At 42.7% G+C, this 27,249-nt stretch overlaps 3 protein-coding genes across 5 annotated transcripts in view; 1 reads left to right on the top strand and 2 right to left on the bottom strand.

The window, feature by feature from the left end:
- Window positions 1-1,246: 1,246 nt before the first annotated feature.
- Window positions 1,247-10,204, bottom strand: ndufa7 (NADH:ubiquinone oxidoreductase subunit A7). The gene is made up of 4 exons (XM_063201070.1): window positions 9,990-10,204; window positions 9,727-9,776; window positions 9,366-9,503; window positions 1,247-1,449 (listed from the first exon to the last, which is right to left on the bottom strand). The coding sequence occupies exons 1-4, from the start codon at window positions 10,038-10,040 to the stop codon at window positions 1,359-1,361; spliced, it is 330 nt and encodes a 109-aa protein (XP_063057140.1). The 5' UTR covers window positions 10,041-10,204; the 3' UTR covers window positions 1,247-1,358.
- A 35-nt stretch (window positions 10,205-10,239) lies between these two features.
- Window positions 10,240-11,956, top strand: rps28 (ribosomal protein S28). Its single transcript, XM_063201071.1, has 4 exons — window positions 10,240-10,475; window positions 11,009-11,056; window positions 11,461-11,586; window positions 11,853-11,956. The coding sequence occupies exons 1-3, from the start codon at window positions 10,437-10,439 to the stop codon at window positions 11,581-11,583; spliced, it is 210 nt and encodes a 69-aa protein (XP_063057141.1). The 5' UTR covers window positions 10,240-10,436; the 3' UTR covers window positions 11,584-11,586; window positions 11,853-11,956.
- Window positions 11,957-16,424: 4,468 nt separating this feature from the next.
- The window catches only part of kank3 (KN motif and ankyrin repeat domains 3), a 47,446-nt gene continuing 36,621 nt past the window's right edge, over window positions 16,425-27,249 (bottom strand). Inside the window, exons 5-12 of one of the 3 annotated variants that reach the window (XM_063201068.1) lie at window positions 26,899-27,141; window positions 26,004-26,097; window positions 24,897-25,116; window positions 24,303-24,445; window positions 20,956-21,156; window positions 17,990-18,088; window positions 17,214-17,310; window positions 16,425-17,065 (exon numbers count right to left, since the gene is read on the bottom strand). In XM_063201068.1, the coding sequence (XP_063057138.1) occupies window positions 17,031-17,065; window positions 17,214-17,310; window positions 17,990-18,088; window positions 20,956-21,156; window positions 24,303-24,445; window positions 24,897-25,116; window positions 26,004-26,097; window positions 26,899-27,141 (1,132 nt within the window). In that variant the 3' untranslated portion in view covers window positions 16,425-17,030. The remainder of the gene's footprint in view (window positions 17,066-17,213; window positions 17,311-17,989; window positions 18,089-20,955; window positions 21,157-24,302; window positions 24,446-24,896; window positions 25,117-26,003; window positions 26,098-26,898; window positions 27,142-27,249) is intronic. The other 2 variants (XM_063201067.1, XM_063201069.1) reach the window with 2 other exon arrangements.

Below are 27,249 nucleotides of genomic sequence, written 5' to 3'. Positions count from 1 at the left end.
GCTTTTCAACTACTGTAGCCTACTGACACGGGGTTCACCCAATCACAAGTCGGAGCCTCAGTCTCCGGTCCCTCCCCCCCGCTCTCTCTTCTCCATTCACTCCCAGTGAGGCTCAGTCTCAAAATCAAAAAAATGTTCACGGCAATAGCCAATGACCGTTTAGCATTTTGCCATTGAAAATGCGTACAATTCCACATGCCATTGAAGTCCATTGAGACTCGACTCGCTTGCGTTGTCATGAGCGGAGAAAAAAACTCGTGCGAGCCTCGGGATCTTATTACAGATTGGTTAAATCTCTAAATTGAGCACATGCATTTTATATGGAGCTGGGTCTGAAATAGCAATGTTATTAAGTCGTGTAAAGCATTAGTTTACATACTATTCTCGTGATTTTGGACAGGAGGCGGCGCCTCCCTTGTACTCAATGAGGAATCGCCTCTGCTGCATAGGCTATACATTCTTTGTATTTAGTAGCCATAGTTACTACCTCTATTTAATCCTTTCCAGCTAAATGGACAGCCAGTCACTTTATCACAGTACTAATTCACCTGCTGGACATAAAGACTTTGCACTCCTACTTAGAACATTTGGTGGATTGTGGGATTTGTGCTGTGCCGTGCAGTCAGTGGCAAAAACATTAAATAGACTTGGCATAAAAAAAACCATTAAGCCCCAATAACAATTTATATAGACAGCACTTAAGTATGTTTAAATGTGTTTATATTCTCCAATCCTCTATATTCTTATTTCAAGTCAGTTTTCTAGTGGAGAAAGGGGTGCAGCTGTAGTTCTGTATACTTCCACTTAATTGTGAACCAATCTAAATCTAGAAAATCAGCAGACCTTGGCTGATTCTCTCAATAATTTGATGTGGGCTTTACACACTTGGCTCCCCAAAAGACCTTGAAAGGCGGCAAATGTCCTGCCAACAGTGGCCTGAGCCTCCTCTCTGCTTGGGCCCAGGACAACTCACCCATTTGTCCCCCCTCTCAGCACACATACCTGCCACATTACATTTACAATGAAGATCCATTATAGACACTTGCATTTGAAGAGCTTTGTTGCAAAAGTACCTCTATCCATTTTGGAAAATTGTCATTTTTGTATTGGGCATTGCAAAATGCATTTCATATAGGTTTAAAAAATATGTTCTCAAAATATTTGAATGGCAAGAACTCGCACATAGTCTGAGCAGAACAGAACAAACCAAATGTTCCACACCAAAAAGGCAAGCAGAAAGCAATCGTTCTAATACATTTGTGGCTTTTATTATTATCTTACAGCGGAATAGTATAACTTTACAGAAACAGCACGACTGGAACAGCTGGAGGGTGTTGCCATAGTGACTGGCTTGGCCATCATAGGTACGGCTGGTCTTTAGACAGCTCCAGGGGCTTCATGGGGGCTGCGGGGCTCACCGCCCGCTTCGTTGACACCGCCGAGGCCTCACTGCAAAACACACAACATTGGCCATGTTTATTATACTATTACATTGTTTATTACATTGAGTTTTACTTATGATTAATCATTACAAATTAAATAGTTTGGAAGTTAAATTATTCTCTGCAGAGTTTGCATGAAGCACTTTCATTTAATTCTGAATAAACGTCTTGGGACCTGAAAGTATTTTGATTGCACAGAGGATGCCTGTGCTGAGTCTGGGCCTGCGTCGTTGCCTCTTGTGTCATCTCATAGCAACGACCATGCGTTTAACGACCAGAATTGTTTTAAAGTGGAATTAACATGTATACGACTGGAATAAAGTTATTCAGAATTAAGAGGAATAAACCATCCACTTCTAATAAAGTTTAATTCCAAATAACTTTAAATCCGAAGAATTGTGAAGTGCTTATACAGTACGATGTTTTCAAAGTAATATTAAGTTTTATTTGGAGTTAAATGAAGTTAATTCAGAATGATATGTCCTATCAAACAATGATCATCTCAGTAATGAGCATAACACAAGTCAACAATGTACTGAGTGAGACAGCAATGAGCACTACACATTACATTACACTTAGCTGAAGCACTTATCCAAAGCGACTTCTAGATTTTACAGTGTTTTGTTTACAGTCCCTGGAGCAATGTGGAACTAGGTGCCTTGCTCAAAGGAACTTCACTCCCATAGATGGTATGGAAATCGAAACAGCAATCTTCCAATTCCAAGACAAACTTCCTAAACATTAGGCCACAGCCCTCACCACCTTACATGTCAAACATGTAATGATTGATACAGTATAATTCACTTAAAGATAACTACACATTTATTAACAATTAAACTGCATATACATACAAACCTGACACATTGTTGTCAGTTGATTAAGTGAAAGGGAATTGTCTGAGGTCATTATAAGGAGGGGTAGGATGGCTTTTGGAGGAAGGGGAGCTTTTTAAAACCCACTGCTGCACTGACTGACATTTCCCTATATTGTATTGCTAGCAGAGGGAGGTCTGCTCTGCTTGGCTGTACTGCAAAATATGAGCTGCAATAGTGTGCAAGTTAACACACAGGCTACCTCTACTCCGGGTTCGAACTATAACTTTGGGGGTCTCCATCCTTTAAAAAAAAAACTCACTCACCAAGCCTACATGCCAGGGGTGAGTTTCTCAAAAGGGAAGTTGTTAGCCTGTTAGCAACTTTGGTAGTTGCCAATGGGAAAATGCATTGAAAGCAACGAAGTAGCTAATGTAGTAAGCAACTTTGGATTCGAGAAATTCACCCCTGGTTTAAATAAATTCAACGTGCAGAGAGGTGCCCAGGGCATAGCTTTGCACACGCACATAACAACATGTTTGTTATGGTCAAATTGCACACACGCACGCCGTTTTAGGCTATTAATTTGCAATTGAAATGATTGTTTTAGCATTTGTATATTTTGCATCTCGTTTCAGCTTTTGACAATGCATTTAAGACCAAATTCCGTTTGAAGCAGAGATGAAAACAAGTAATTGGGCTCTACTCAAAGACTATAAGGTGTGAAGAAGACAAGTTCATTGTCTCTCAAAAACATGCTCGTCAGATTTTTTGCGGAGAACTCCAAAAGGTCATAAATAGAGCTGTGTTACCACCTTAAGACAGTAAAAGTCAACCATGCAGATGGTATCCACCTTATTATCCATGATTGCAAGGGCGGCCTCATTGCTACCACTACATTTCCTGTTGTGCCACAGGGTCATTTTTATTGTGTATTTAGCAAGGAATCTATTGATATTCAGCCGATGCCAGCATCAGATCGCCAGTCTGTGTCAGGGCCACCACACACCAGTTCCAACAAAGTGCGGAGCACTGCTCTGCCAACGTTCGATTCCACTGTTTTCAATACAACCCTGCACACTAGCGCAGAGGTCCCCAAATATCTGCGGATGTCAGCTGCCGATTACAGCAGATCTCTAGTTTGTCTGAGCTGCCCCTTGTTTATCCATGCTGTGCTGTGATTACACTGACATAATGTCTGCACCAGTGTACAGGTCTAACGGAAATTGTCATAACCGATAGTGCTCCGCAGTGCTGTCAGAACAAGTGTGCGGAGGCCCTCAGTTTACTGACCACATATCTAACACGAAAAGGATCCAACACCTAGTATACAGCTGACTGCTGCCTTTTTCATAACTCAAAATACCACACTAGTCTCTGCATGGGTTTATTACCCTCGTTCCCATACACCCGTTTTCACCCATATTCCCATTTATACATACTAAATAACTGTTATTGTACAGTTCTCGCCTTGAACTTGGCTGAACTAGCAGACAGGATATCCTGTGGTAGCACGCCATGCAGGCTGAAATGGGCATGGTAATAAAGGGGATAAGGTAAGCGTACCCATTAAGCCCATGTACCCTTTAATCCCACTTTGAACTTGTAGGTCAACTTAATAAAAGGGAAAATGTGGATTTTGTTGTTCATCACCCTATGCAATTAACTCATTGGCTGCCAGCCATTTTCATAAAAGAGTAACCCAGAGTGCCAGAGATTTTTCAGCATTTTGGGTGTTTTTTGGAGGCTCACAGAAAATTGAGTTCTGTGTCTATGTCAACACCATACCTATCAAAACACAGATTAGACGCTCATCTGTCATCAGAAAAAAACGGTGTCTCTCTACCCCTTTCCGTTCTTTCATAATCATCTGTTGAAAATAAGTGGAATTCGCCAAAATGCTGCTTTCTAGCCAAAAAGCTGAGAAAACGCCATTTGAAGTTGACCTATAATTGCAAGTGTTTTTGCTCATAATGACACCGTCCTAACAACTCCAAACCTATCAGATGCTATTACAGAGTCTCCTGTCATCTGTAGCCAGAACAAAAGATCGTTTGTATGGTCTTTTCAACCTAATAATGTACTGAAATATAACGGGTGGGCTTGAAAACAAGAGTGTTTTGGTTTGTTGCTGGCGCGCACAATGGATCATGACTGCAGGTGCATGTAACTCATGTGAAATACTAAACTCACAGAAATACTGTCTCTAAATATAGTCCCTCTGTTTAGCCTGTAGTCCTCTCGTTACAAATCACAGCTGATTTGTTTCCTCCTGTACCGTGTGAACTGGGAGGCAGGCAGGCAGGCAGCACAACTTAGCTTACTGCTGCTTCTTTGGCAGAGCGGACAATTTGCAGATTGATGATTACTGTCATCATGTTTCTGCTATAGTGATCTTGTCATATATTGTTCAATGAATTTTCTTTTGATAAAGTACTGATCACATATCCAACATTTCACAAGCCGATTGGAGTGGGGAAGGCTAGCTGGTCTGAGGCTAAGTGCAATGCTTTCTCATGTGAGCTGAATGTATCTGACACAATCAGACACAAAGGCTAGCCTTCTCTGTTCCAAGAATCTGCAACCCCCCTGTCTTTTTGATGATACAGTAAGCTGATCATACTATACAGATCCATAACTGCAACTGTAGAATGAGTAAAAATAGTTGACTTACCAAGGCTCCTTTATTTAGGCTTAGTTGTAAGTTGTTAGCGATTTCGTGCTAGCTAGCTAGCGTAGCAAACAATAGCCAAACATTCCCAACTGAGGTGACCACTATCCTGTGCATTTTCCTGTTAGATGATCTTTTGCACGCATCATCCTGATGTTGTGTAGGCTGATCACATTATCCAAAATGAAACAGTTGCCACCAGTGGCGGAATAATTGCACACAGGCCCCCTGGGCAGGACACTTATAGGGCCCCCTATACAGCTTGCCAAGCTCACAATAGGGCCCCCACCACCAATACGGGAGGGCCCTGGGCCCAGGGGCAAGTGCCCTGCTCGCCCTCCCTATAGCTCCGCCCCTGGTTGCCACACAGATCATCTCTGGTTGAACATGGTGTATTTTTGGGCAAGCTAGTTACAATGCCTACTAGCTAGATGGCAACAGGGGGGTGTATTTTGGTCATGAGAGGAAGTTTTTTTTGTAAGGCTCTGACACTAAAATCAGTAGAATACCTGTGTTAAAAAAAATCAAAGGGCAAGAAAGTAGACTACTGTCACAGGTGCTTTACTTTCAAAAATTATTTTGCTATGCTGCTTTTGAGATTATAATAGTAAAAAAGGATGTTTTTGTCTTGACATTTCCTCTTGATGTGAGCTAATGCCCTGTCCTGACTGTTCCTTAGGACACTTCTGCCACCTACAGGAACAGTTAGAACATGACTAGAGGCGTGAAATTAATACACAACATAGCAGGCACGTGCGCTCCAATACGGCAGGGGAGGCAGTGCCTCACCAACCCTATGAGAATGATGAGATGCAGTAAATATGAATAATAGTAACAAGAATTTGTTTTCGAGCATCTGCAGCATATAACTACCATTTGTGCAGTAGTTAAACAGTTTCAATCATTTTCAATCATTTTCGTGACCAAAATCGTAATATTTGCACATTTCATGTCAAATTTCTCCCAATACGCTGAATTTGGGGCAACTCCTAGTTTGCCTCAAGCCGGATTGCGCAATCCCTCGTTAACAAGCTTGTGCGCATGCGCCATTTTGCTCGTTCTGTGGTAATATTGTATTAAACGTTTTTATACACTTAATAGAAATATGTATGGTGTGCCCTCATTTTCCTGATAATTTTTTACTATTTTCTACGTGTGATTATCATTTCTTTACTCTGAACGCTTTGGCATAACGCCCACTGAAACATACAGTGGTGAGGCCAGCAGCAGTCTGGCCGCAATCTCATTCTGGCATTGAGAGTCTTGCTGGCAGTTACGTCATAGCGAATCTGAAGTTCAGTCGGTCGTGTCATTAGTGTTGGCTAGTTTGTTCACTTTGACTGCTACCATGGAAGTGGATTTCATAACGAAACTAAGAGCTTCAAGTAACAGGAATTAACAGGACAGAATAAGGTAGGACATCCGTTTTCCCCCTGATGTGCTCGCCGAAGCACTAAGTTTGGTGGCAATGTTGTTATCGATGTTGTCTACTTGTCTTCCGTCTAACAAGCCCTCACTTCAGAAGGAAGCACCTGTGCTATCCTGTCACCAAGCTAACACCACTTTCAAAAATGCACACCTTTCCTGAAATCATGGTGGGCTTCCCGGGTGGTTTAGTTACCATATGTAGGCCTAATGTGATGTGTGTAGATTCGCTTGTGTTTGTTGGGCATCTGCGTGTGACTGGAGTGAACAGTGTACAGTGCGAGGCAGCGAGAACAGTGTCTGGCTGCGCAAGCTACTTGTAGAACCTAGTAGTAAGCTAACATTTAGCTCCACTAGACAAGCTACATCCAATAGAAATATTAAGCTAGCTCCATCTGTAAAATGTAGCGAACTACATCATTACAAGCTACTTCAACTAGAAATTCAAAATCACAGCATATTTGTATTATTTGGGCTGCAAAACTGACATCTGAAATGTCTGTTGGATATGATAGACCCATGTGATATTTTTGGCCATGGTACCTATGGTCAATCAGCTGGCTTCTTTGCTCTCCTGTCTCCCCCCGGTGTGTGCGCATTTTGCCTCGTCATTAGTTTTGCGAGTTTGATTGCGAGTTTTGATACTGGTCTGATGGAGGTAGAGTGACATAGCGCATGAAAATGTCAATAGAAACAAAGTTGTGGACATTCGTGTGTATGATTTGATTGCTCGAGACATTTTTGGGAGATAATAGTCCATGGTCTGGCAACTAGCCGTCTTCCTCCCCTGCCTTCAGTGTGTGTGTGTGTGTGCCTGTCGCGTTTGAGAGTTCCATTGGCGCACGGCAAGAGCATATGGCAAGCCGTTTTAACATATAATAGCCAGTATGGATATGTGTTGCAGTTGCGCATGGAAATGTATGGGAAATTTCAATGGAAATGCAATGGAAATGTTTTTTTAGCTTCCCCAACAGTCTTGCTGTAGCGCCGCCTATGTGTAGGCCTACCTTATGTTAAGAAATATACCTTATGTTATGACATATGAAACTTATCGGTAGGCCTATTTGGCAAATATTTAATAATAATGTAGCTGTATATTTGAAAATCTGATATTGGAAAAGTCAGTGCCTCACCAGCCATAAACACCAGGGCACGTTACTGCTACATAGGTCAGACCGTCCTCAAGGCGTGGCTGTAAAAAAACGCAATTATCGGCGAACGACGTCTAAGGCAGGGGGCGTCACTATTCGAAATGACGTCATTCGACGGCTAAGGCAGCCAATGAGTTAAAGGGTTTAGTAACTGACCAAATGTTTTTTATTGCAAACAAATCACATTTTTTATCGTCGAGTTATTCCCGTCCAAGTGAATCCAGTCTCAGGACTACTGACAAGAAGTTGCCTCAAAACTTTGCTGTTTTGGGACATGTCAGAAATCATAGAATATCAGCTAGTTTAAGTCAAATGTTTTGAAAATACTTTCATATTTAGTAAACTAAGAGGTAAATGTAATGATTTTTATATATATACATGCAGTGTTTTACTAAATTATAGCATTTCCCTTCAAATGGAAAGATGTGTTTTATGAGCGAGCACACGCCGATATTTTCTTGATACAACCACACACCATCTTTATCTTACTCTACCGTAAGACTTAAGGTGGTTAGGTATGAATTCTAAGCATATTCCAGTTTGTTTGGCATTGGTCTTTAAAGAAATGCATCATGAAATGTTTTGTGGAGTTGATTATTTCCATAAAATAGCTTTTTGTATAGGCGGGCTTAATGGGTACAAGGTGGGCTTAAATGGTACACCCATTGAAATGCATGCAAGTTTGCATGCATGCTTATGAAAAATGCCTTTGAGGGACATAAAAAGTGCTGTACAATCCCAAGTTGTTGGTTTAAAAGGCGTAATGTAATGAACTAACAATAATCAATAAGAAAAAAATACATTTCTCTGTTTGTATGAAGAATTTTATGAAGTATATGAAGTAAAAGATGCCGTAATATTTAATTAGGTTTTATGCACTATTTTTTGAGCAAATCTTACATTTTTGGTCTGAAACCATTTTTGCCATGTAGGCTCCACTGTTTAAACTCAATTCACACACCTCACCAGGTATTTTGATAGAGAAATAACTATATGAGCTTATTTGGAACACAAGTGGGCTTAAATGGTACCAATGGTACCATTTAAGCCCATTCAGACTTTTCACTTTTCTAGTAAAAAATCTTCATATTGTACTTTGAAATATCCATCAACTCAGTGACAAACATTGAGAAGAGAGGTAAATCTTACTATTTAACAAAATATTTCACCCAAAAAATATGTGAAGATGATTGAAAAATAAAGAAATTTAGATTTTGGTGGGCTTAATGGGTACGCTTACCTTACTGGACAAGTATTTCTCTCTACTCTCTGAACCCAGCTTCTTCAACTCTGCCAGAGTACTGCAGTGCACATAACACCACAGAGCATCAGTTGCTCTGTCAATAGTGTCAAATTCAGTGCAGTTTCCCAGGCAGTATGGGCAGGCCTAGGCTAGGGCTCTCTTGTTTTGGCATAAAACTGCAGAACTGATTCCACACAAAATGTTGGGGCCTCATAGCACAATGGTACAAGAAGTACTCATATTGTAAACCAGGCAAACAAAGGAATCAAGGGAGATTGGAGGAATCAAGCAACCCGAGTATCCTTGCTTCTCTGGCATCTAGCCTCCCTCTGCCATTGTGACCGACTATCTGGGGGCCCGTATCAAGTGGCGACTTCAGATGATAGAAACACAGCGATTGGTCAAAACTAAATTCTATCCATCTAAATTAAGAGTGACATTACTAACGACCAATCACCATTGCTTCTAACGCCTGCAGTCGCCAGTTGGTACGGATCCAGATAGCATGTCACACTGCCATCCACCCTCTCAAGATACAAAGCCGGAGGAAAGAACAGGAGGAGTGAGGAGGAGGGATACTGTGTTCAAGTCCCTGTCAAAGTGCCCTTTGATGGTACTCACCTGCCCGCTGCCAGTGCTTTGTGTGGGGACATCACAATGGTGGGAGGGCCGGATTCCCTCCTGCCATCTCTGGTGCAGTAGTAGTTGAACGCAAACTTATGGCTGGGGCCAACGGGCAGCTTTGGGGGAGGCTGAGTTCTGTAAAACACACATGGGCAGGGCATTTGACATGCAGTCAATTTCACATTCTAGGCTAAAGCGTACGCCAAAGTCAACATGGAATCAGCCAAATCCTGACTGATCAATATGCATATGATTTCAGCTGATATCACATAGAATTGTCACCTTTGACCAAGAGACCTTATTGTACGGTAGGCCCATGTATCGTATAGTTTTAGCAGAAGCAAGGGACATACATTACCTAGGGGCCATTTCACCGTAACGCAGCTGCAGTTTTGCTTGAAGGTCATGCTGTTGGGGGAACAGTGCATTAATTTATCATGTTTACAGTCATTTCTCTGAGAGACATGGGCATAGACAGTGTCAAGAGAAGACAGTTCCTGCTACACGTTAGCTTAAAAGTAACACTGCACAACTGTCAAATCAAGTACTGAAGTGACACCGTGTCCATAATAACTATCACATTAATATTTCGACTGCAAGGAGATTAGCACAACAATTTACCCCAGAAAACCAGTTCCGAATTCGCTGAATTATTCTAGTTGCTGACGCCATTTTTGTTGTGAAGGACGGCGTTTGCAGCAGGAGGTTAATTGACGGTCAGGTCCTGGATCAGGACGAACTTACAATTATGTTTAAAACAGATTTTAACAGCCTACTGGATGACTGACCCAAGAACAGTTAGAAAATGTCTTTCCAATAGTAAACGTGTGCGCATGCGTATATTTACAGGAAACGGAAATAGACCCAATGAATTATGGGAAATATAAAGAATATAAATTGTTAAAACACAGAGAGTGAAATAAATATCAAATGATCCTGCCAGAGTGAACATAAATTGAATACAATAACAAGAAAAACTCTGAAAATCGCAGTGTGTACTCATTTTACTTGGGGTATAAATACCGTCCCGTGCATCACGTGATCCTCTTTCGCTCTCCCTACGCCAACATGGACGCCAGTCGTGTGCAGCCGATCAAACTCGCAAGAGTAAGTATTTACAATAAATTCGGTGATTGATGCCCAAACGGCGTGATTCCAAAGCAGAACACCAGCCAGTAAAATGTTAGTAATGATTTGAACTAAAAATACCGAAGGTGTATTCATTATTAAGGCCGTATTTATGTCCTATCCTCGCGGCATGGCTAACCAGAATGATGGCAAGGAAGCACGTTGCGCCGTGGGGATGGCGGATGGATTTTCAAAGCCTACCTACTGACTGCAAGATGGGAAAATTGATTCATATTTGGGCGAAGATCGTTATGTAGGCAGTCGCTAAAATATATTTGGGGAAATGTAACGTTACTAGGTCTGTTTTCGGCACACTAGTTATTTTTTAGCGTGCTAAGCTAATGTCTTATTGGCCACCGTTCCGTAATGGGCTGTGGGTATGTGGTTACTGATTTTGAAAAGGGGCATAAGACATTACTCTGTGGAGCCACAGTAGTCATCTGGTTTTGTCTTTGTCAAAAGATGTTGTTCCTAAGGCAGAGCAAGTGTAATGGTGTCTTTGTTTCTTTTAGGTAACCAAAGTGCTGGGAAGAACTGGTTCCCAGGGACAGTGTACCCAGGTAAGTCTGAAGAGTTAACTACATTGATATGAACTTGTGTTCCAACTATTACAGCAATGAACAACTTTGCACAAGACAAGTTATGACATTAATTTTCTCAGTATATGTTCTTATTACAGCCATGTCCTGGATAAAGACTAATATCCCCACTTGCACATGCACTCTAATGATGCCTAATGTGTATTACTTAACAAATATAAGTTTGACTTGGAGGAGAGTGATGGATGGGGACATTTATATGGCTTATTGTCCTGGTATGCTATTTTTGTATTGTATTTGGGAAAACGTGGCAGACACAAGCTGGGTTTACCTCAAAAGTGCAATGGACATGTCCCCACCGTCTGCACCTAAACTTAAATTTCCAATGATCGACTCCTTATATTGCTCACTTGTTTGTCCCCCAGGTGCGTGTTGAGTTCATGGATGACAGCAACCGCTCCATCATCCGCAACGTGAAGGGCCCAGTCAGAGAGGGCGATGTGCTGACCCTGCTGGAGTCTGAGAGAGAAGCCAGGAGGCTGCGATAGAAGGTATGGGGATAATGTACCAAAATACTACCTAGTGTTATAAAAGTATCTAATTTTAAATGCCCCAGTAATTCAGTTAGGCTATGGAATTATGCTGGTGTGCTGTGAAATGGAATTGAATAGGAATTTCATGAAATCATTTGCAAGTATTTTATTTTGTTGACCTAGCTGGGAATTAAATTATACTTGACTTTTACTTAGGGGTTGTCTGAATTCAATCATCTGAATGTTATCATAACCAGTGTCTTTGTCCATCTTTTGTTTTTCAGTTCCTGAAATGGATTTCGAGGCAATTTGTGCGGCGGATATGAGATTTCCCATGTCGACGTAACATCAGATCTGTACAGTTTGGGAATAAAACTTTGGAAAGAAATTTAATGTTTAAATGTGTTCATTTCATGAAGACAATGACATGCCCAGTATTTTAATGTAGACTGGCTTTATTTTAAGTAATTTTGCCTTATATGCTGCACTCTTTTGTTGGTTAATTTAGTTCACCCAATGTTCATGTTGAATTTGAGTCTTCTTTACAAGTCAACAACACACAATTATTGTTTTTAGAGATGTACAGGATCCAAGATCCGGTTCCGGATCCGGCAGGATAATAGGGTTTTTCAGACTATCCGTATCCGGCAGGATCTTAAGCAGTGGATCCGGTATCCGGCAGTTACCTAAAAATCAGGATCTGGGGCATCTCTAACCTAGGCTTTTCAGTCAGTCTTTCACAACCCCAATCGCTGCATGGAGTGAAAGCCCTTTGGAAGCGGCCGTTGAAGACAGTGTGGCAGTAAGCCAATGAGTCTTAAAAACAGATTGTGCCAACGTAATAAAAAGGGCCCACGTGTGCGAGTTGGCTATGTGTTTCAACCATTTCGTAGGAACCTGTATCCGGATCCGGCAAGATCTTAAGCAGTGGATCCGGTATCCTGCAGGATCCTAAAAATCAGGATCCGGTGCATCTCTAATTGTTTTAGAGCTTTATAACTCCATTAACAAGCATGTGAACACAACTTTGTGTGCCAAGGGTCTAGTTCCCAGAATGAGAGGAAGGTTGGTGGAGGGAGTAATTAACCGATGCCTCCATCCTCCTCCATGACTGAGGTACCTTGAGCATGGTACCGTCCCACCGCACTGGGCAGTCACGGGTAAGCGATTAGGGCGTGACTTGTATCCGAAAAGTTGCTGGTTTGACTCACGACCTGCCAGGTTGGTGGTTAGAGTAATTAGCCAATGCTCTCTCCCATCCTCCATGACTGAGGTACCCTGAGCATGGTACCGTCCCGCTGCACTGCTCCATTGGGGGCTGCCCCCTTGCACGGGTGAGGCATAAATGCAATGTCGTAGTGTGCTGTGAACACTTGTGTGGTGTGTCACAATGACAATGAGAGTGAGAGTTCCCCAGTTGGACTTGAACTAAACAGAAGCTTGATGTCTGGTATCTGCAAGTTCAGCCTGATCTCCAAAAATTCCGTGCTCCTGGACACGGATGTTAAGGACACGAAATCCGTGTCCAGGAGCACGGATTTTGCCAAAATTCCGAGCTCCTGGACACGGATTTGTTTTCCATGATGGTCACACGGAAGTGCTTTCTATATTCCCACAGCACTGTGTTAACTCTATCATTAGAACATCCATACCAAATGCTAATCCTAAGCAAAATAATGCTATAGCAATTTAAGTTGTGCCCTGACCAAAACATTCCCTAACCTTAACCTGTCATTAAAGATATATTTTTGAGAAATACCTTTTCCAGTTGTTTGATAGGCTATCAAATTCATATAATGAATGAAAGAATACTAGCTGTGCCCAGACCAAAACAATCCCTAACCCTAACCTGTCAGTAAGAAATGTTTTTTTTTTTAGAGAAAAAATATTTGAAATGACAAAAATCCTGAGAAAACACAAGACTGTGGAAACATAGAGCTGTGGGAGTATAGAGAGAGCACTTCTGTGTGTCCATCACGGAAAACAATTCCGTGTCCAGGAGCACAGAATTTTGGCAAAATCCGTGCTCCTGGACACGGATTTCGTGTCCTTAGCATCCGTGTCCAGGAGCACAGAATTTTTGGAGATCATGTTGGCAAGTTAAGCACAGTTCTCCCCTCTTATTTGGGAATTCTGAGAATGTAGTAGGGGAATTTGATGTGAGCCATGCAAAGAAAGTATTTGGTTTAGGACACCGCAGTCATAATGTTATGGCCTAACGGTACAAAGTTCATATTTTTAATAACAATGGTTAATCATGGGGTTAACATTTGTCACATTGAAAGTCACAGCTATGGCTCCGTTTGAACACCTTGTATTGTGTGGTACCCCTGAATCCTGGAGGTGCACAAACTTGTGCCTCTTGTATGGTACCATATCACATTCTTTTAAAGTTCTGTGTCATGTTAGGTGTTCATGAACTGTTACCTCCAATCAATATAAAAACACAGGTGTACTGAGAGATTTTTGGCAGTTTATTTGCAGAATTTGTGCTCATTCACAAATGTTGGCTTTTTCATGAATACTCATCACCAACAATTAACCACCAACTAAGTATTCACTATGATTGCCTGCCATTTTGAATTTCCAGAAATAAAATGTTCAGCTGCAAAGCTTGCTTTCCTTTGGTCACTCTCTAAGACTGCTACAGAGACCCTCACGCATGCCTTCATCTGCTCCCCTCTACTATTGCAATGTCAACCTGCTTGGTCTACCCAATAAGGCCATGGCCTAACTGCAATATGTCCAGAACTCTGCTGCCAGGATTCTCTCAGGTACTAGGCCCTGGCAGCACATCACCCCCGTACTCAGACAGCTACACTGGCTCCCCGTCAAATCTCACATCATCTACAGAGAGCTCACTTTCAAGTCCCTCAATGCTCTGGCACTCCACTACTTTGCTGTCCTCCTCTCCTATGACCCCTCAAGATCGCTGCGGTCCTCCTCCTAGGGCGAGCTGGTCATCCCCTGTACTAGACTCAAGGCCATAAGCAAATAGTTTCTCCTTCTCAATTGATAGCTCTCCTGTCTCCCCCTCCCCTCAAGTTAAGAGTTTGGGTGTCATGCTTGATGGCTCTCTATCCTTCCTCTCCCACATTAATAACATCACACGGTCTGCCTATTTCCACCTACGCAACATTAACCGTCTCCGCCCCTCTCTCACCTCCCATTCTACCTCCATCCTTATACACAGTCTTGTCACCTCTCGCATTGATTATTGTAATTCTCTCCTCTTTGGTCTCCCTCAAAAATCTCTCCACAAGCTCCAACTGGTCCAGAACTCAGCTGCCCGCATCATAACCAAAACCCCTTCCTGTCACCATATTACCCCTGCACTCCAACATCTCCACTGGCTCCCTATCAAATTTAGAATTCACTTTAAAATACTTCTCCACACCTTCAAGGCTATCTACAATCTTGCCCCTCCTTATCTATCTAATCTTATTCATATTGCTATTCCCTCCCGCCCCCTCCGTTCCTCTTCCTCCATTCTCCTCTCTGTCCCTTCTGCCCGTCTCAGCACCATGGGGAACAGAGCTTTCAGTTGCTCTGCTCCTCAGCTGTGGAATGCGCTTCCCCCTGACATCCGCAACATTGAGTCTTTACCCCTGTTCAAATCAAGACTTAAAACTCATCTATTTCAATTAGCCTATTCTTTATGATTCTTTAACTGTATTTTGTTTTATTTTATTTTTTTATTTATTTTCTATATATTTATGTTTTGTTTACAATCTGTTTATCTGTCTTGTTTTATTTTGCCTCTCTCTGTACAGTGTCCTTGAGTTTTTTGAAAGGCGCTTTTAAATAAAATGAATTATTATTATTATTATTATTATAAGTGACAGAGCCTTTCATGTGGCTGCCCCACTCCTCTGAACTAACCTACCCAGCCACATTCAAAATGTCTCTTCATTGGCCATCTTTAAACAACACCTTAAAACCCATCTCTTTTTGGAGGTCTTTCACTTCTAGTGTCCACAAGCACACACACACTGATATGTAAACCAGGGGTGGGAAAATATGTCTCGAGGGTCACTTACGGCCCTTGAGGCAGTTTTATCCGGCCCCTAATATAATTTGAATGTTCAGCAGCTTCACATGAAATATGACATTTTGTAAAATAATCATTTGCACTGTCGTGGCCTGAATGGGACCGAAACGTTTGCACTGATTCACTAGAGTAGCACTTTTTTTTATTTTCGAAACATGCAATAAAAGGACACGATTGCATCGGCATCCAAGGTGTGCAAGTTCCCCTTACTTGCTCCTAGTTTACCTATTGGAACCTACGCACCCACCCGGCATCAGGAGAAAAGGCACTGTACCTCCTTTTGAAAGAACACGTAAAAGAATAATAGAAATTACATTTGAAATACAATTTAATTATATTCAGGAGATGTAAAGAAGGTGGGGGTCTGTTTTAAAGGTGGCTTCCTTCAATATAGGCCTAAAGTGCAGGGGGGAATCCTGGTTTGTATTCATAGTACGGCCCTTGAAGGACTCTTACGGCCTTTGGGGGAATTTGAAGTGGCCCCTCGAATGAAAAAGGTTCCCCACCCCTGATGTAAAGCGACCTTGGGTGTTTTGAAAGGTGCTATAGAAAACGAAGGTATTATTATTATTGTAAATATTGGTTCATTATTTAGTATATACCAAGGAGGTCTACATAAGATGAGGTCTTACTTACTATATCATTGGTATATACTAATAAAAAGATCAAATTAGGCAGACGGCACAGTTTTAATGAGCAGCCTAGTTGCAATAGCTATTCTGGCCACCATCCTACACAGTGCACCCTTAATATACCCTTAATAGTGTTCTATTGAATATGATTTTATACTACAATAATATACTATACATCTGATTTTTTTTTACATATTTCACAAATTATTACGTAAACTTACTTTTGTAAGTAAATGTATATTTCCAAATGGCCCCCACTTGTGTTTGCTACACCTGTAGTTCCAACACCAACAGGCGCATCCCTTCATGCACACTAGTTAAGCATCACTTCCATATGTAAATAAATGTTTATTTGTACATAAAATAAGGTCAATAACATATTGCATAAGAAGTTAGTGCAGAGACAATACACATTTTTTTCTTTTTGGTATGAAAAGTTCAGGAACAAGAATGCAGATCCACTGTATGTCGCCAGCTTGACCGCAACACATCAAGAAGGGAGAATGGCTTTAGTTTCAGCATACATGGTTAGTAGTGTATACTATGACAGTTAATAGCTGATATTCTTGCAGCATGTAGTGCATAGATACATACACGTCATAATATAAATATATGTATTTTTTATAGACAGTTGACAGTGACAGTTTTCTAGTCGACTGAGCTTGTGGTTCACAGGCCAGTATATCCAGTTATCTTCAGTCATGGGTCTCCACAGGTCAGGCTCCATGCAAGTAGGCTGCTGCTGCTGCTGCTACTCTGCAGGCCAGGGCTTCTGTGGACTAGTCGGGCTTCTGTTGGCGCCTTTGTTCATCCCCTGAGAATGAGATGGGCATCCGGTCAGAAAGCTGTAGTGTACCATACGGCAAACAAGTTGTGTAGAACAAGATCAAGGAGGCAGGTCGATAACTCAGTCATGTGCTGGATCTCAAACGGTGCACTTTTGCGCTTCAGTGTTCACTTACGCACTAAAACAGTGTCCGAAGTGCACCATCTGAGACACAGCAATGGTCTCAAAGCTGCTGGTAGCCCCGTAATGCCCGCTGTTCCACCAGCGGAATGCTGTAATAGTCGTTAAAAAGTAAAATTAACTACCATAGTGCTACAGTAATATGACATACCACATGCCCTTTAGTAATAATGCACTACGACTTGGTCGTTGCCATTCTGGTAACAGCACATTTCTAACGCTGTGTCTTAGGGGTTTTAAGCATGTTTCAAAGCAACTATCTATGCCTTAATATAGCAAACAAAACATTGACCTACACATCTATCAAGCAGTAGATAAAACAGGCAAAATGTTCCATTTGGCATCAGTAGTAAACCAAAATGTGTCTTTTGGCATGGTGCATGGAATGAACACCATGGTCCAACTTTGCTCTCTCTGTGATATATCATCTGCCCACTAGGGGTCACTGTGTCCACAGTGGAAAGCCCACTGGGACCTCATGAGGGGAAAATACAGTAAATCTGGAGGCACCACACCCCACTCTCAAACACCAGCGGAAAACTAGAGGAAAACTGAGTTTGCGCACACACACACACACACACACACACACACTGAGTCCTGCACAGGAAATCAGTTGTTCTGGAAGCTGTACAGTATTAAGTGCTATCAGCACACTACACTACACTATACACTATGCTGGCAGGCAGGCAGGCGGTGAGAGGAACAGAACAGAGCGGAGCGGAGCGCCGGTATCCGTATCCTAACGGCTGCTTCCGGCCGGTGATGACTTACAGCTGCCTGGGTCTTAGAGTAGTTCATGTGGGCGTAGAGCAGCACGGCGATGTCATTATGGGATGCCTCCAGCGCTATGGAGAGAGCGTTGCTGCCGTCCTGCACACAGGAGAGACAGAGAGAGAGAGAATGGGAGAGAGAGAGAGAGAGAGAAGGGAGGGTTAGTTTATTGTAGAGAGAGCGAGCATTGCTGGCATCCTGCACACAGGAGAAGGGAGTATCAGGTCATTACACTGTAGGCCAATGTGTGAGGGATACAAGAGTTTGGGAAAATGTTTGAGATCTGAAAAATAGGAAGACCTTGAAATAGAAGAAATGCTGTGTTTTAACGGGTTAAAGTGGTGAGATGAGATCGGAAGGGACCCCTACAGCTTCCCATCAGTGTTGCCAGATGTGTCTAATCAAATCCCACCCAAAAGGTTTTCAAAAACCGCCAAAATGCACAAAATTCCGCCCAATTTCACCAATTGCATTGATTTCTATGGGTACAAAACTGCAGAAAAAAAAACGCTTTTAAAAAACCCGCAGACGGCCATCCCAAGTAGCCCAATTGGGCGGGTAACCGCCTAATCTGGCAACACTGCTTCCCATCCATAGCACACCGGCGCAGAGCAGCTGTGTCTTGTCAACCTAACCCACTAGACTAGTGAAAGGGCATAGAGCCGTCTGTGGGAGACCCAAACATGAGACAAGCCCTGGCACTCTGGAAAATAAATATGACTGATTTCGATCTGTGTTGTGGAGATACAGTATACTCCCAGTCCCCACACAGAGCCGGGTGCCCATAACAGTCTCTGTGGTTTGTTTGTTTTGTCTGGAGGATTCAGATTTCTTTGTTTGTTTATTGCTTTTCTGTATGTAACTCCCTCCGTTTTCATGTGAGTCCTGTAATCAGAGTTTGCCAAATGTACATTTCAAAACTGCTCTGGGATTTCTTTCTGAGTTTTAAACAATAAAATTCCCATCATGTCATAATGAACGAAACAGTACGAACATAAATCTTTCCATTCAGTTTGGGCTGTCATTTTAACCACAGGCAGTCAGCAGTCCCAGAAGTCCAAAACACAACACAGAACAAAGCAGATAGGGGACTTCCGGGCCCTGCTGCAATACTGACGACTCGACACGACAGAAAATATTTGCCATGGTGTGTAACTTATGAGATCATAGCTGGTCAGATTCCTGGCGAATTAATGTTTAATGGAAAAGGAGTGCCATTGCTGTTCCAGGTTCCACCCCTCTAAACAGTCTACGCAGCACTATGGAGACAGACGCTGCGCTGACACACTAGGCTATTCAAACTCAATATAACTCTGGAATAACAAATGACTGCACAATCCAGCCCAATATAGTGCCTAAATAACAAATGACTGCATTGTGAAATTATCTGAGGATACTGTTTTCTCTTGACTTTTTACGTTTTTTTTCTTTTTGATTACTTTTCACTCACCAGAAGATGCCACTGCATGAAACAGTGTTTTTGTGTTGCAGACCTACAGGTAAAAGGGATTAATTTCCCATCATCATATAATTCATATAACTGTTCAACTTATAACAATAATAATAACAACGATAATGGTAATAATAAATGGTAATTAATTCACAATAATAGAAAAAGGGCATACAGGGGAGTCCTAAATTTGTTTCTTTTGTTTAAAAATACTACCAAATCTTTACTCGTTTCAATAATGCATTTAAATGATAAAGATACATGTTTTAAATGCCAGCTGCCGTGCTATCAGTTGCACCCTGGTCCCTGGTGGCTTGTACTCGTTGAGCCGTCTTGTGTAAGTCAGCAGACCAACACGGAGTCTGTCAGGTGTTTTGCTCAGCTCAGGGCTGCAGCGGCAGCCTGTTTTTAATGTCACTACAAGTCTGCCTCGACTACTGAATTAGGCCATCTAATATTAGCAGTGCACATGAAGTATGCAGGAGCTATGTATGTATGCACAGCACATAAACGGCCCACGCTACATGCTATGTATGGACGGACTGGTGGACAGACAGACAGACGGAAGCGGGGCCGAGTGGATGACCATGCTCATGTCATCCCCAATAGAAACATCACAGGCTGGCTGCAGCACTACACTACGCAGTAAAACTTTATTTCAACAGGGCTGTAATTACAGTGTACTTACTCATTAGGTGCAGTGGAATAACTGGTGTAATAACATGTAAGTACAGCTGCGGTACATGTTATAACATCATATATTGTGTGTGTCTACATTCCATAATAACAATAATGACCACAATATACTAGGAAATGGTTTCATAATATTTTACCAAAGTGATGAGTGATGAAGGGCTTAACTAAGGCCCAAGGCACCCTTGGTACATGTATGTAGAAACACACATAACATGTACAACAGTTGTACTTACATGTTATTACAGCAATTATTACACTGTTACCCACTATGCTACCTGGTGTGTAAAGCCCCTCTGGAAGGGTAGGGGGTGGGAGAGGGGAGGTTCCGTTTGTCCCGGCCCCTTGGGACATATGACCCTCACCATGACGAGGAGGAAAGTAGCCCTCACCCATATCCACACAAGGAGACCGTTTTTATGTATATATATACTAGACCCCATGCTACATGTGAAGACAGACGGGGAAATCAGACAACCTCACATTATCCACAATGGAGTTCAGCACTATGCTACTATGCTGCAGCACAGAACTATGCTACCTGTTCTCACATCATCCACAATACAAGTGTCACTGTTTGGCTCCGTCAGCGCCATACTGTGCTACCTGGTGAGCCTGTTCATTAATCCACCCCTGGCAAACATGTAAACCGGTGCTCTGTGTGCAGCCGTGACCTAATGGTAAGGGAGGTGGTCAGATGGTTGAAGGTTTAACCCCACATTGCTCCAGGGACTGTAACCAATACCCTGTAAATAACTGTAAGCTGTATGCCTTGGGTAAAAGCGTTGGCAAAGTAAAATGTACAGTACTGTAATGTACTCACGTTGTCCACAACGGAGATGTCACAGTCGGCCTGCTCCAACAGCAGGGCGACGATCTCTGCTCGGCCGTGCTCGCTGGCACACATGAGGGCCGTGGATCCCTCGTCGTCCTGGACGTTGACGCTGGCACCACACTCCAGCAGCGCCCGCACCATCTCATGCCGCCCGTGGCTCACCGCCAACATCAGCGCCGTCTGGCCCGCCTGCAGGCAACAACGTAAAGCAACACGTTCAGAATGAAAAATAATAGAATAGAACAGAATAGAATGGCACCAACATCACCGGATATTTATTAACAGGTTGTATTCATTGTAAATTGTGCCATGTGATTTAATGTCTTTTGCTTATATACTGTAATATGCTGTTGTAATAATTCTGTGTTTTCATATTCAGTCGAAACTTTTAATGACTTTTTTAATAACTTTGATGAAATTATTTTATTGAATAAGTAGACCCCAGGAAGAATAGCTGTGGCATTGACACAGCTAATGGGTATCCAACAAATAAACAAATAGACAAATAAACCAGCGTTTGACCCACCTATAGCCAGCAAAAAAATGTATGGATAGAATAGAATAGAATCACCACCTACATCGTATCACATCAGGGCAGCAGTCTGACCTACCTACAGTCAGCAAAAGCATACGTCTTACACAATAGAGTAGGATGGAATAAGCAGCAACTTCGGGGCCATCTGACCTGCCTACAGCCACTAACACAACAGCAGAATAGAATAGCCCAGTGGTTCTCAACCTTTTTTTGAATAAACGCCCCCTAGACCTCATCATAGGCCTCCCAACGCCCCCATGACCTCATCATAAACCTGCCAATGCCCCCCATAGTATTAAAAAAATAAAATAGACTAATGCCCCCCAATGGCAACTAAGCACCCCCCCCCTATAGCTCCCCAACGTTCCCATGGGGGCTGTAACGCCCCCATTGAGAAACACTAGCAGCCTCCCAGCAGTGCACAGTCAACCAGTGCACAATCAATAAAAGAATGCAGCAGTAACTTACCAGTAGCTGACAGTGATTAGGCAGTGAGAGATCTCACAGTGTAGTTAAAATAAACAATGGGAATGCTTAGTCACATGTTACCAATTTTAGAGTTTAGAGTTAGGACACTACAGTATATACGTCATTGAGTTAGGAGCCTCAGTATGCCATTTGAAGAGAACCACTTGTGTTCTTTTTATAGCCAGAAGTCACTGTTTTGTCTTTCATCTAATCATGTGCCTGTTCATCATGGAAAGCATTCAGTTAGTCTAGTCACAGCACTGTTCTAGATGAAATATGTACTTTTACGCACTGCAAATTAGCCCGGAAGCTTCTGTACATCATGTGTGGCTCATTTGTAAACTATGTGCTCAAAAGTAACTGCTGTTTTTTTTCAGAGAGGTGAAGGACAAAATCAGATGTTTAGGGAAGTTGTTGATAACTTTACAACAAAGGAAATACATTTATAAACACACCTATGAACCCAATAACCATCTTGGACAAAAAAAAGAGCTATGATGTGGTTCGGCGATAGCCGTAAAAAAAAGTCAAATTTCATCAAAAAGTCTATGATGAAAAACCTCTGACTCCAGTAAGTTGATTATTACATTGTTAGATCAGACAAATCAACTGGCTTGGGTATTTTGTAATCAATGTCATGAAAACAAGACAAAAACAAAGGTACAATGGCCCCTTCTTTTCAGAAATGTGACTGCTGATTCACCTCCTTCTCAATTCAATCGACCTTTAAAAGGTGAATGTCATCCTGTTAGCTGTAATTACGTTACACGCATCATTGGCCTTTAGACCCCAGTCAACAAAGTTGATCAGCAATAGGGCAAAACGGTTTCTGATCACTTCTGAATTAAACTCTGAAACACTTTAGGTTTAGGTGGGGGATTTAGCACTAAAACTGCTGAAAATCTGTTCCTTGTGCTGTTGGCCCGGTCTCTTTTGTCATGTCTGATATGTTCTAAAAGACATAGAACTAAGAGTTTATAGAATATGACGTGCTCTTATCCAGATTGTTTGTAGGCTTCTTGGGTTTTAGTCCAAGGTATTGTACATCCAGGTTCAAAAATGAGATTAAATTCTCTAAGGCTTGTCATATTAAAAACATTTTAATTTAATTTAGTCAGAGAATTTTGTAATGAGATAAGGTTAGGTGCATGCATTGGGAATAGACACAACACTAACACGGTCACACCACACGGGGGCGCCGCCTGACTTGTGGGTCCTTGGGCCTACATAAAGGGTCAGGGGTCAGATGCAGAGAAGAATCACTTGGGGCACAGACCAGGTGAACAGGTGAGCGGAGCAGGCACCTGCTACTCGCACGCTGGAGCCAGTTGGGCCAGTGTTGGAGTTAGCCTGCGTTCACGGATTGTCTACTTGCATGCTTGGACTATGACTTGGCGTGGACGGGTTTTGATGTACTGAACCTTTTGGGATTTTATACTCTACGTGGGGTTTTCCCCACATCGTTGAACTAACTCTGTCGGAGAGCAAGCTTGGAGGGAGCTCTGGCCTGAGCTCGCCGTCCATGGAGGACGCTGCTTGGGTTGGTCCTGGGAACGCAGGTAAGCGGCGCTCCTGACACTCCAACCAAACATTAGCATCTTACACGCCAACTAACACGTTTTTGCACACACTAGCGTTAGGATTTCAGGCAGGGGTCGGCAGCTACTTTACAATTTGTTCTCATCTTTGAACCTTGACATAAAACTAAGGGTTTGAAGTTTGAAGGTTTCAAATACTAAATATCAAAAACATGTTTGATGTTTACGACTTCATACAGAACTTGGTGCAACCTTCTCTGTTCTTTGATCTACAAACTAAGTTTGTGAGTGAAGACAAGATTTTGCATTGCAGTTCTTTTAATGTGTGTGATGCAAGCTCGATGTCAAAGTCTGATAAGATTATTAAATACAGTAATCTGAGACCAGATTTGGTGCAATTCTGAGCGGGAGTGGAAGACAAATCTGGCTAGCCGTTGCCCTGTGGGTCTGGGAGTCAATAACTGATGCTTTCCTGCATCATAACAACTAAGTGAAATGTAAAGAAATGAACTATGGTGTGAGCAACACCCCTTCTGGCTGTCCTTGGCATTGACATTGACATAGTCCCATTTAAGATGAGAAAGCTCACATTTGCATGGATGAATGCAGGTTGAATTGCTTGAAGAAGGTCAGTAGACCGAAACGTTGTAAGTAAACTCTGTAAATGTGAACAGTGTGTGGGAGCTTTCTTGTCTTTAACGTTGGGGACCCAGGGTTCTACTCCTACGCACCTGGCCTAAGGAGGTGTGTGAGAAATCTACAAAGCAGTGTTATATTAATATATATTATCCCACCTGGCTGGCCTTGGCGTTGACGTTGCCCTGGCTGAAGAGCTTCTTGACCACCTCCATGTCATCCTCCTCCTTTACGGCCGACAGAGCTGCGAGCATGATGGCCGTGTAGCCCGCCTTATTCTGCTGATCCACACAGCACACACCTACACACAAGCACGCACGCACACACACACGCACACGCACACACACAGACAGACGCACACAGACGCATGCACGCACGCACCCACGCACCCACACACACACACACACACACACACACAATTACACCCTTCAGTCTTCAGTGATACCAGATGAATGATGGTGTAATTATCACCACACACAAGGTTATCTGACGCATAGCTCATGGCTTTGAGAACCACACCAGGTGTTTCCCATAAGTGCAACCTAAAGTACAGGAGTAATCATTGGTCACTACTGGTAAGGATGTAAACACAGTCTAATGATCTTGTTGGGGATATGCCATGAAAAATTCCTATCAACTATGTCGACATGGCAATAAACTTCTTGAACTTTGAACTAATAAATAATAATAATAAAATAACAATGAAATGATAATAATAAAACACTTTTACAAATAGCATTATGGCTGCTGACCTGTGTCTAGGAGCAGCCCCACCACGGTAAAGTTGGAGTGCGAGACGCTGTAGTGTAGCGCCGTGTTGCCGTTTCCATCGGTCATGTTGACCACGTGCTCCAGCAGCACGGGAGACACCTCAGAGAAGGCCATGAGGTAGTTGGAGACCCGCGCTGGCTGAGCCGTCTTCGCGCTGGATACGCGGAACCACTCCAGCTGCACTGTGTGGGTGCTGGACAGCTGTAGACATGAGGAAACACAAACACACAGAGAAAGAAAATGATAAATGAGAGAGAAATGACAGTGTCAATACACAGTGAAGGAATAGGAGAACACACTACAAAGGGACCACTTCACCAGGGTCAAGAAAATGAGAAACGAGACATAAATGATGGTATCAACACAAAATGCACAGCATGGAGAATGAAGGGTAAACAGTGAACGAGTGGGAGTGGGATACATATGGACCCCTCCAGCTGCACTGTGTGAGTGATGGGCAACTAATGAGACACAGAGGCACGAATATAGTAAGAGTTACAAACAGAAAAAAAGAGCAATCAGGGACAGCAAACTGGCCAACGTTAAATGCATGTAATGTTCTGTCAGCAGTCAACCCAACACTGCAAGGAGACAAACACAGGCAAACAGGCAGACAGACAGACAGACAGACTGACAGGGTCATTGCAGTACCTGGCCAACTCCCTTCAGCGGGCCAGGTAACAAAGATTATAAGAGTGAGTAAGTAACAGAATACACACAAGATGAAAGGAGACGGAAGCAGGCAGACACAGGAAGGGCTTTGAATCACAAGATAAGATAAAACAGTCAATAAGTTACAGCAACGCACAGAACATGGCCGAGAGAAATCACACCATTCGAGAGTGAAATTCCTCACATACAATAAAAACATAAACATATGTATAACAATAAAAATATCCCTAATGTGAAAAAAACAAATACATAATTTTATTCATGCAATGAACTTCAAAAAAATGCTGAACACAGTCTCATCCCAACTCATCAATTTCAGCACTGTAGAGAATGCCTTAGCTATGAGTCTACCCACTAGTACTGAAACTGATGGATTTTCAGCTCTAAACTGAAACAAAACATGGCGCTCAGCTCACCACTTCTTTGCTTTTGGCTTTAGCTTTGGTGTCATCGTTGAGATGGTTCTTCATAATCAGACATGCCTCCCGCATCTTCATACTCAGTTCGAACCTGAGGCAGACAAGACAAGACAAGAGACCTAACATTAGCATCAACAGACACCAGACAAGACAAGACACCTGGAATTCAGCACTTTTGACCAAAGCTACTTACAAGGAGGACATTCAAGCAAGTACTGTACATAGTGTGGGGTCAGTACAACAATATACAAGTAATGTAGAACAGATAGAGAGCTGAAAAATAGTGGAGGACCTATGAAGTGTAGTGCAGGTTAATACCGATGATTAGAGGTGAGTAGTAGAGTTAATTATGTTATGCAGCGAAGCTCTCTCGGAAGACACCAGACATTACCATCAACAGACACCAGACAAGACAAGACACCTGACATTACCATCAACAGACATCAGCACAACAAGATAAACATGCTGGCTACAGTGAGAGTCGGACTGCATCAGCATGCGGTGGAGTCAAACAGACACACACACACACACACACACACACACACACACACACACACACACACACACACACACACACACACACACACACACACACACACACACACACACACACACACACACACACACACACACACACACAGCTTGCTGCAGTGACAGTATGCCTCAGTCAGTATGGCATGCACACAGACACGCACGCACACACACACACACACACACACACACACACACACACACACACACACACACACACACACACACACACACACACACACACGCACACACACACACACACACAAACTCCCAGTTAGCTGCAGTGACAGTAGGTGTCCATAAGGTTAACACAACATCATGGAGTGCTGCAGAGTCAGCAGCAGGTGTCATCCTCACTTACTTCTCCTTGACGACCTCCTGTTGTCCTGGCGACGACCCTGTCTCCACGGCATCATCGCTGTCACTCTCGTCCAGGTTGATATTCCTCTCCTCGTCTGACGTCTCCTGCTGGGCTGCCTCCTCTTCCCCGCTGCTCGAGCACTCCCCTGCATCATCCGACGAGCTCCCGTCATCATCATCATCATCCTCATCTTCTTCGTCGTCGTCATCATCCTCCTCCTCCTCACTGGATGTTGACTCGTATCTGATGAGTAAGCAAGTGCACTTTTTTAGATTTCCGCTCTTCAGGGACCAATGAAACAAAATTCGTATCTATTTAAAACGGGGGTGACATTTCCTGATTGGGACAAAG

Source organism: Engraulis encrasicolus, chromosome 6 (assembly GCF_034702125.1).
Source record: "Engraulis encrasicolus isolate BLACKSEA-1 chromosome 6, IST_EnEncr_1.0, whole genome shotgun sequence".
NCBI lineage: Eukaryota > Metazoa > Chordata > Actinopteri > Clupeiformes > Engraulidae > Engraulis > Engraulis encrasicolus.
The sequence above is the reverse complement of the archived record's forward strand: the minus strand, read 5'-3'. Positions and strand labels throughout refer to the sequence as shown.

Bases quoted from the DNA above. Each gene is read 5' to 3' on its own strand.
- rps28 (XM_063201071.1), top strand. From the start codon at position 10,437: ATGGACGCCAGTCGTGTGCAGCCGATCAAACTCGCAAGA. The intron at 10,476-11,008 runs GTAAGTATTTAC...TGTTTCTTTTAG, and splicing joins AGCCGATCAAACTCGCAAGA to GTAACCAAAGTGCTGGGAAG. The intron at 11,057-11,460 runs GTAAGTCTGAAG...TTTGTCCCCCAG, and splicing joins CCCAGGGACAGTGTACCCAG to GTGCGTGTTGAGTTCATGGA.
- ndufa7 (XM_063201070.1), bottom strand. From the start codon at position 10,040: ATGGCGTCAGCAACTAGAATAATTCAGCGAATTCGGAACTGGTTTTCT. The intron at 9,777-9,989 runs GTAAATTGTTGT...TTCCCCCAACAG, and splicing joins TTCGGAACTGGTTTTCTGGG to CATGACCTTCAAGCAAAACT. The intron at 1,450-9,365 runs GTGAGTACCATC...TGTGTTTTGCAG, and splicing joins AAAGCACTGGCAGCGGGCAG to TGAGGCCTCGGCGGTGTCAA.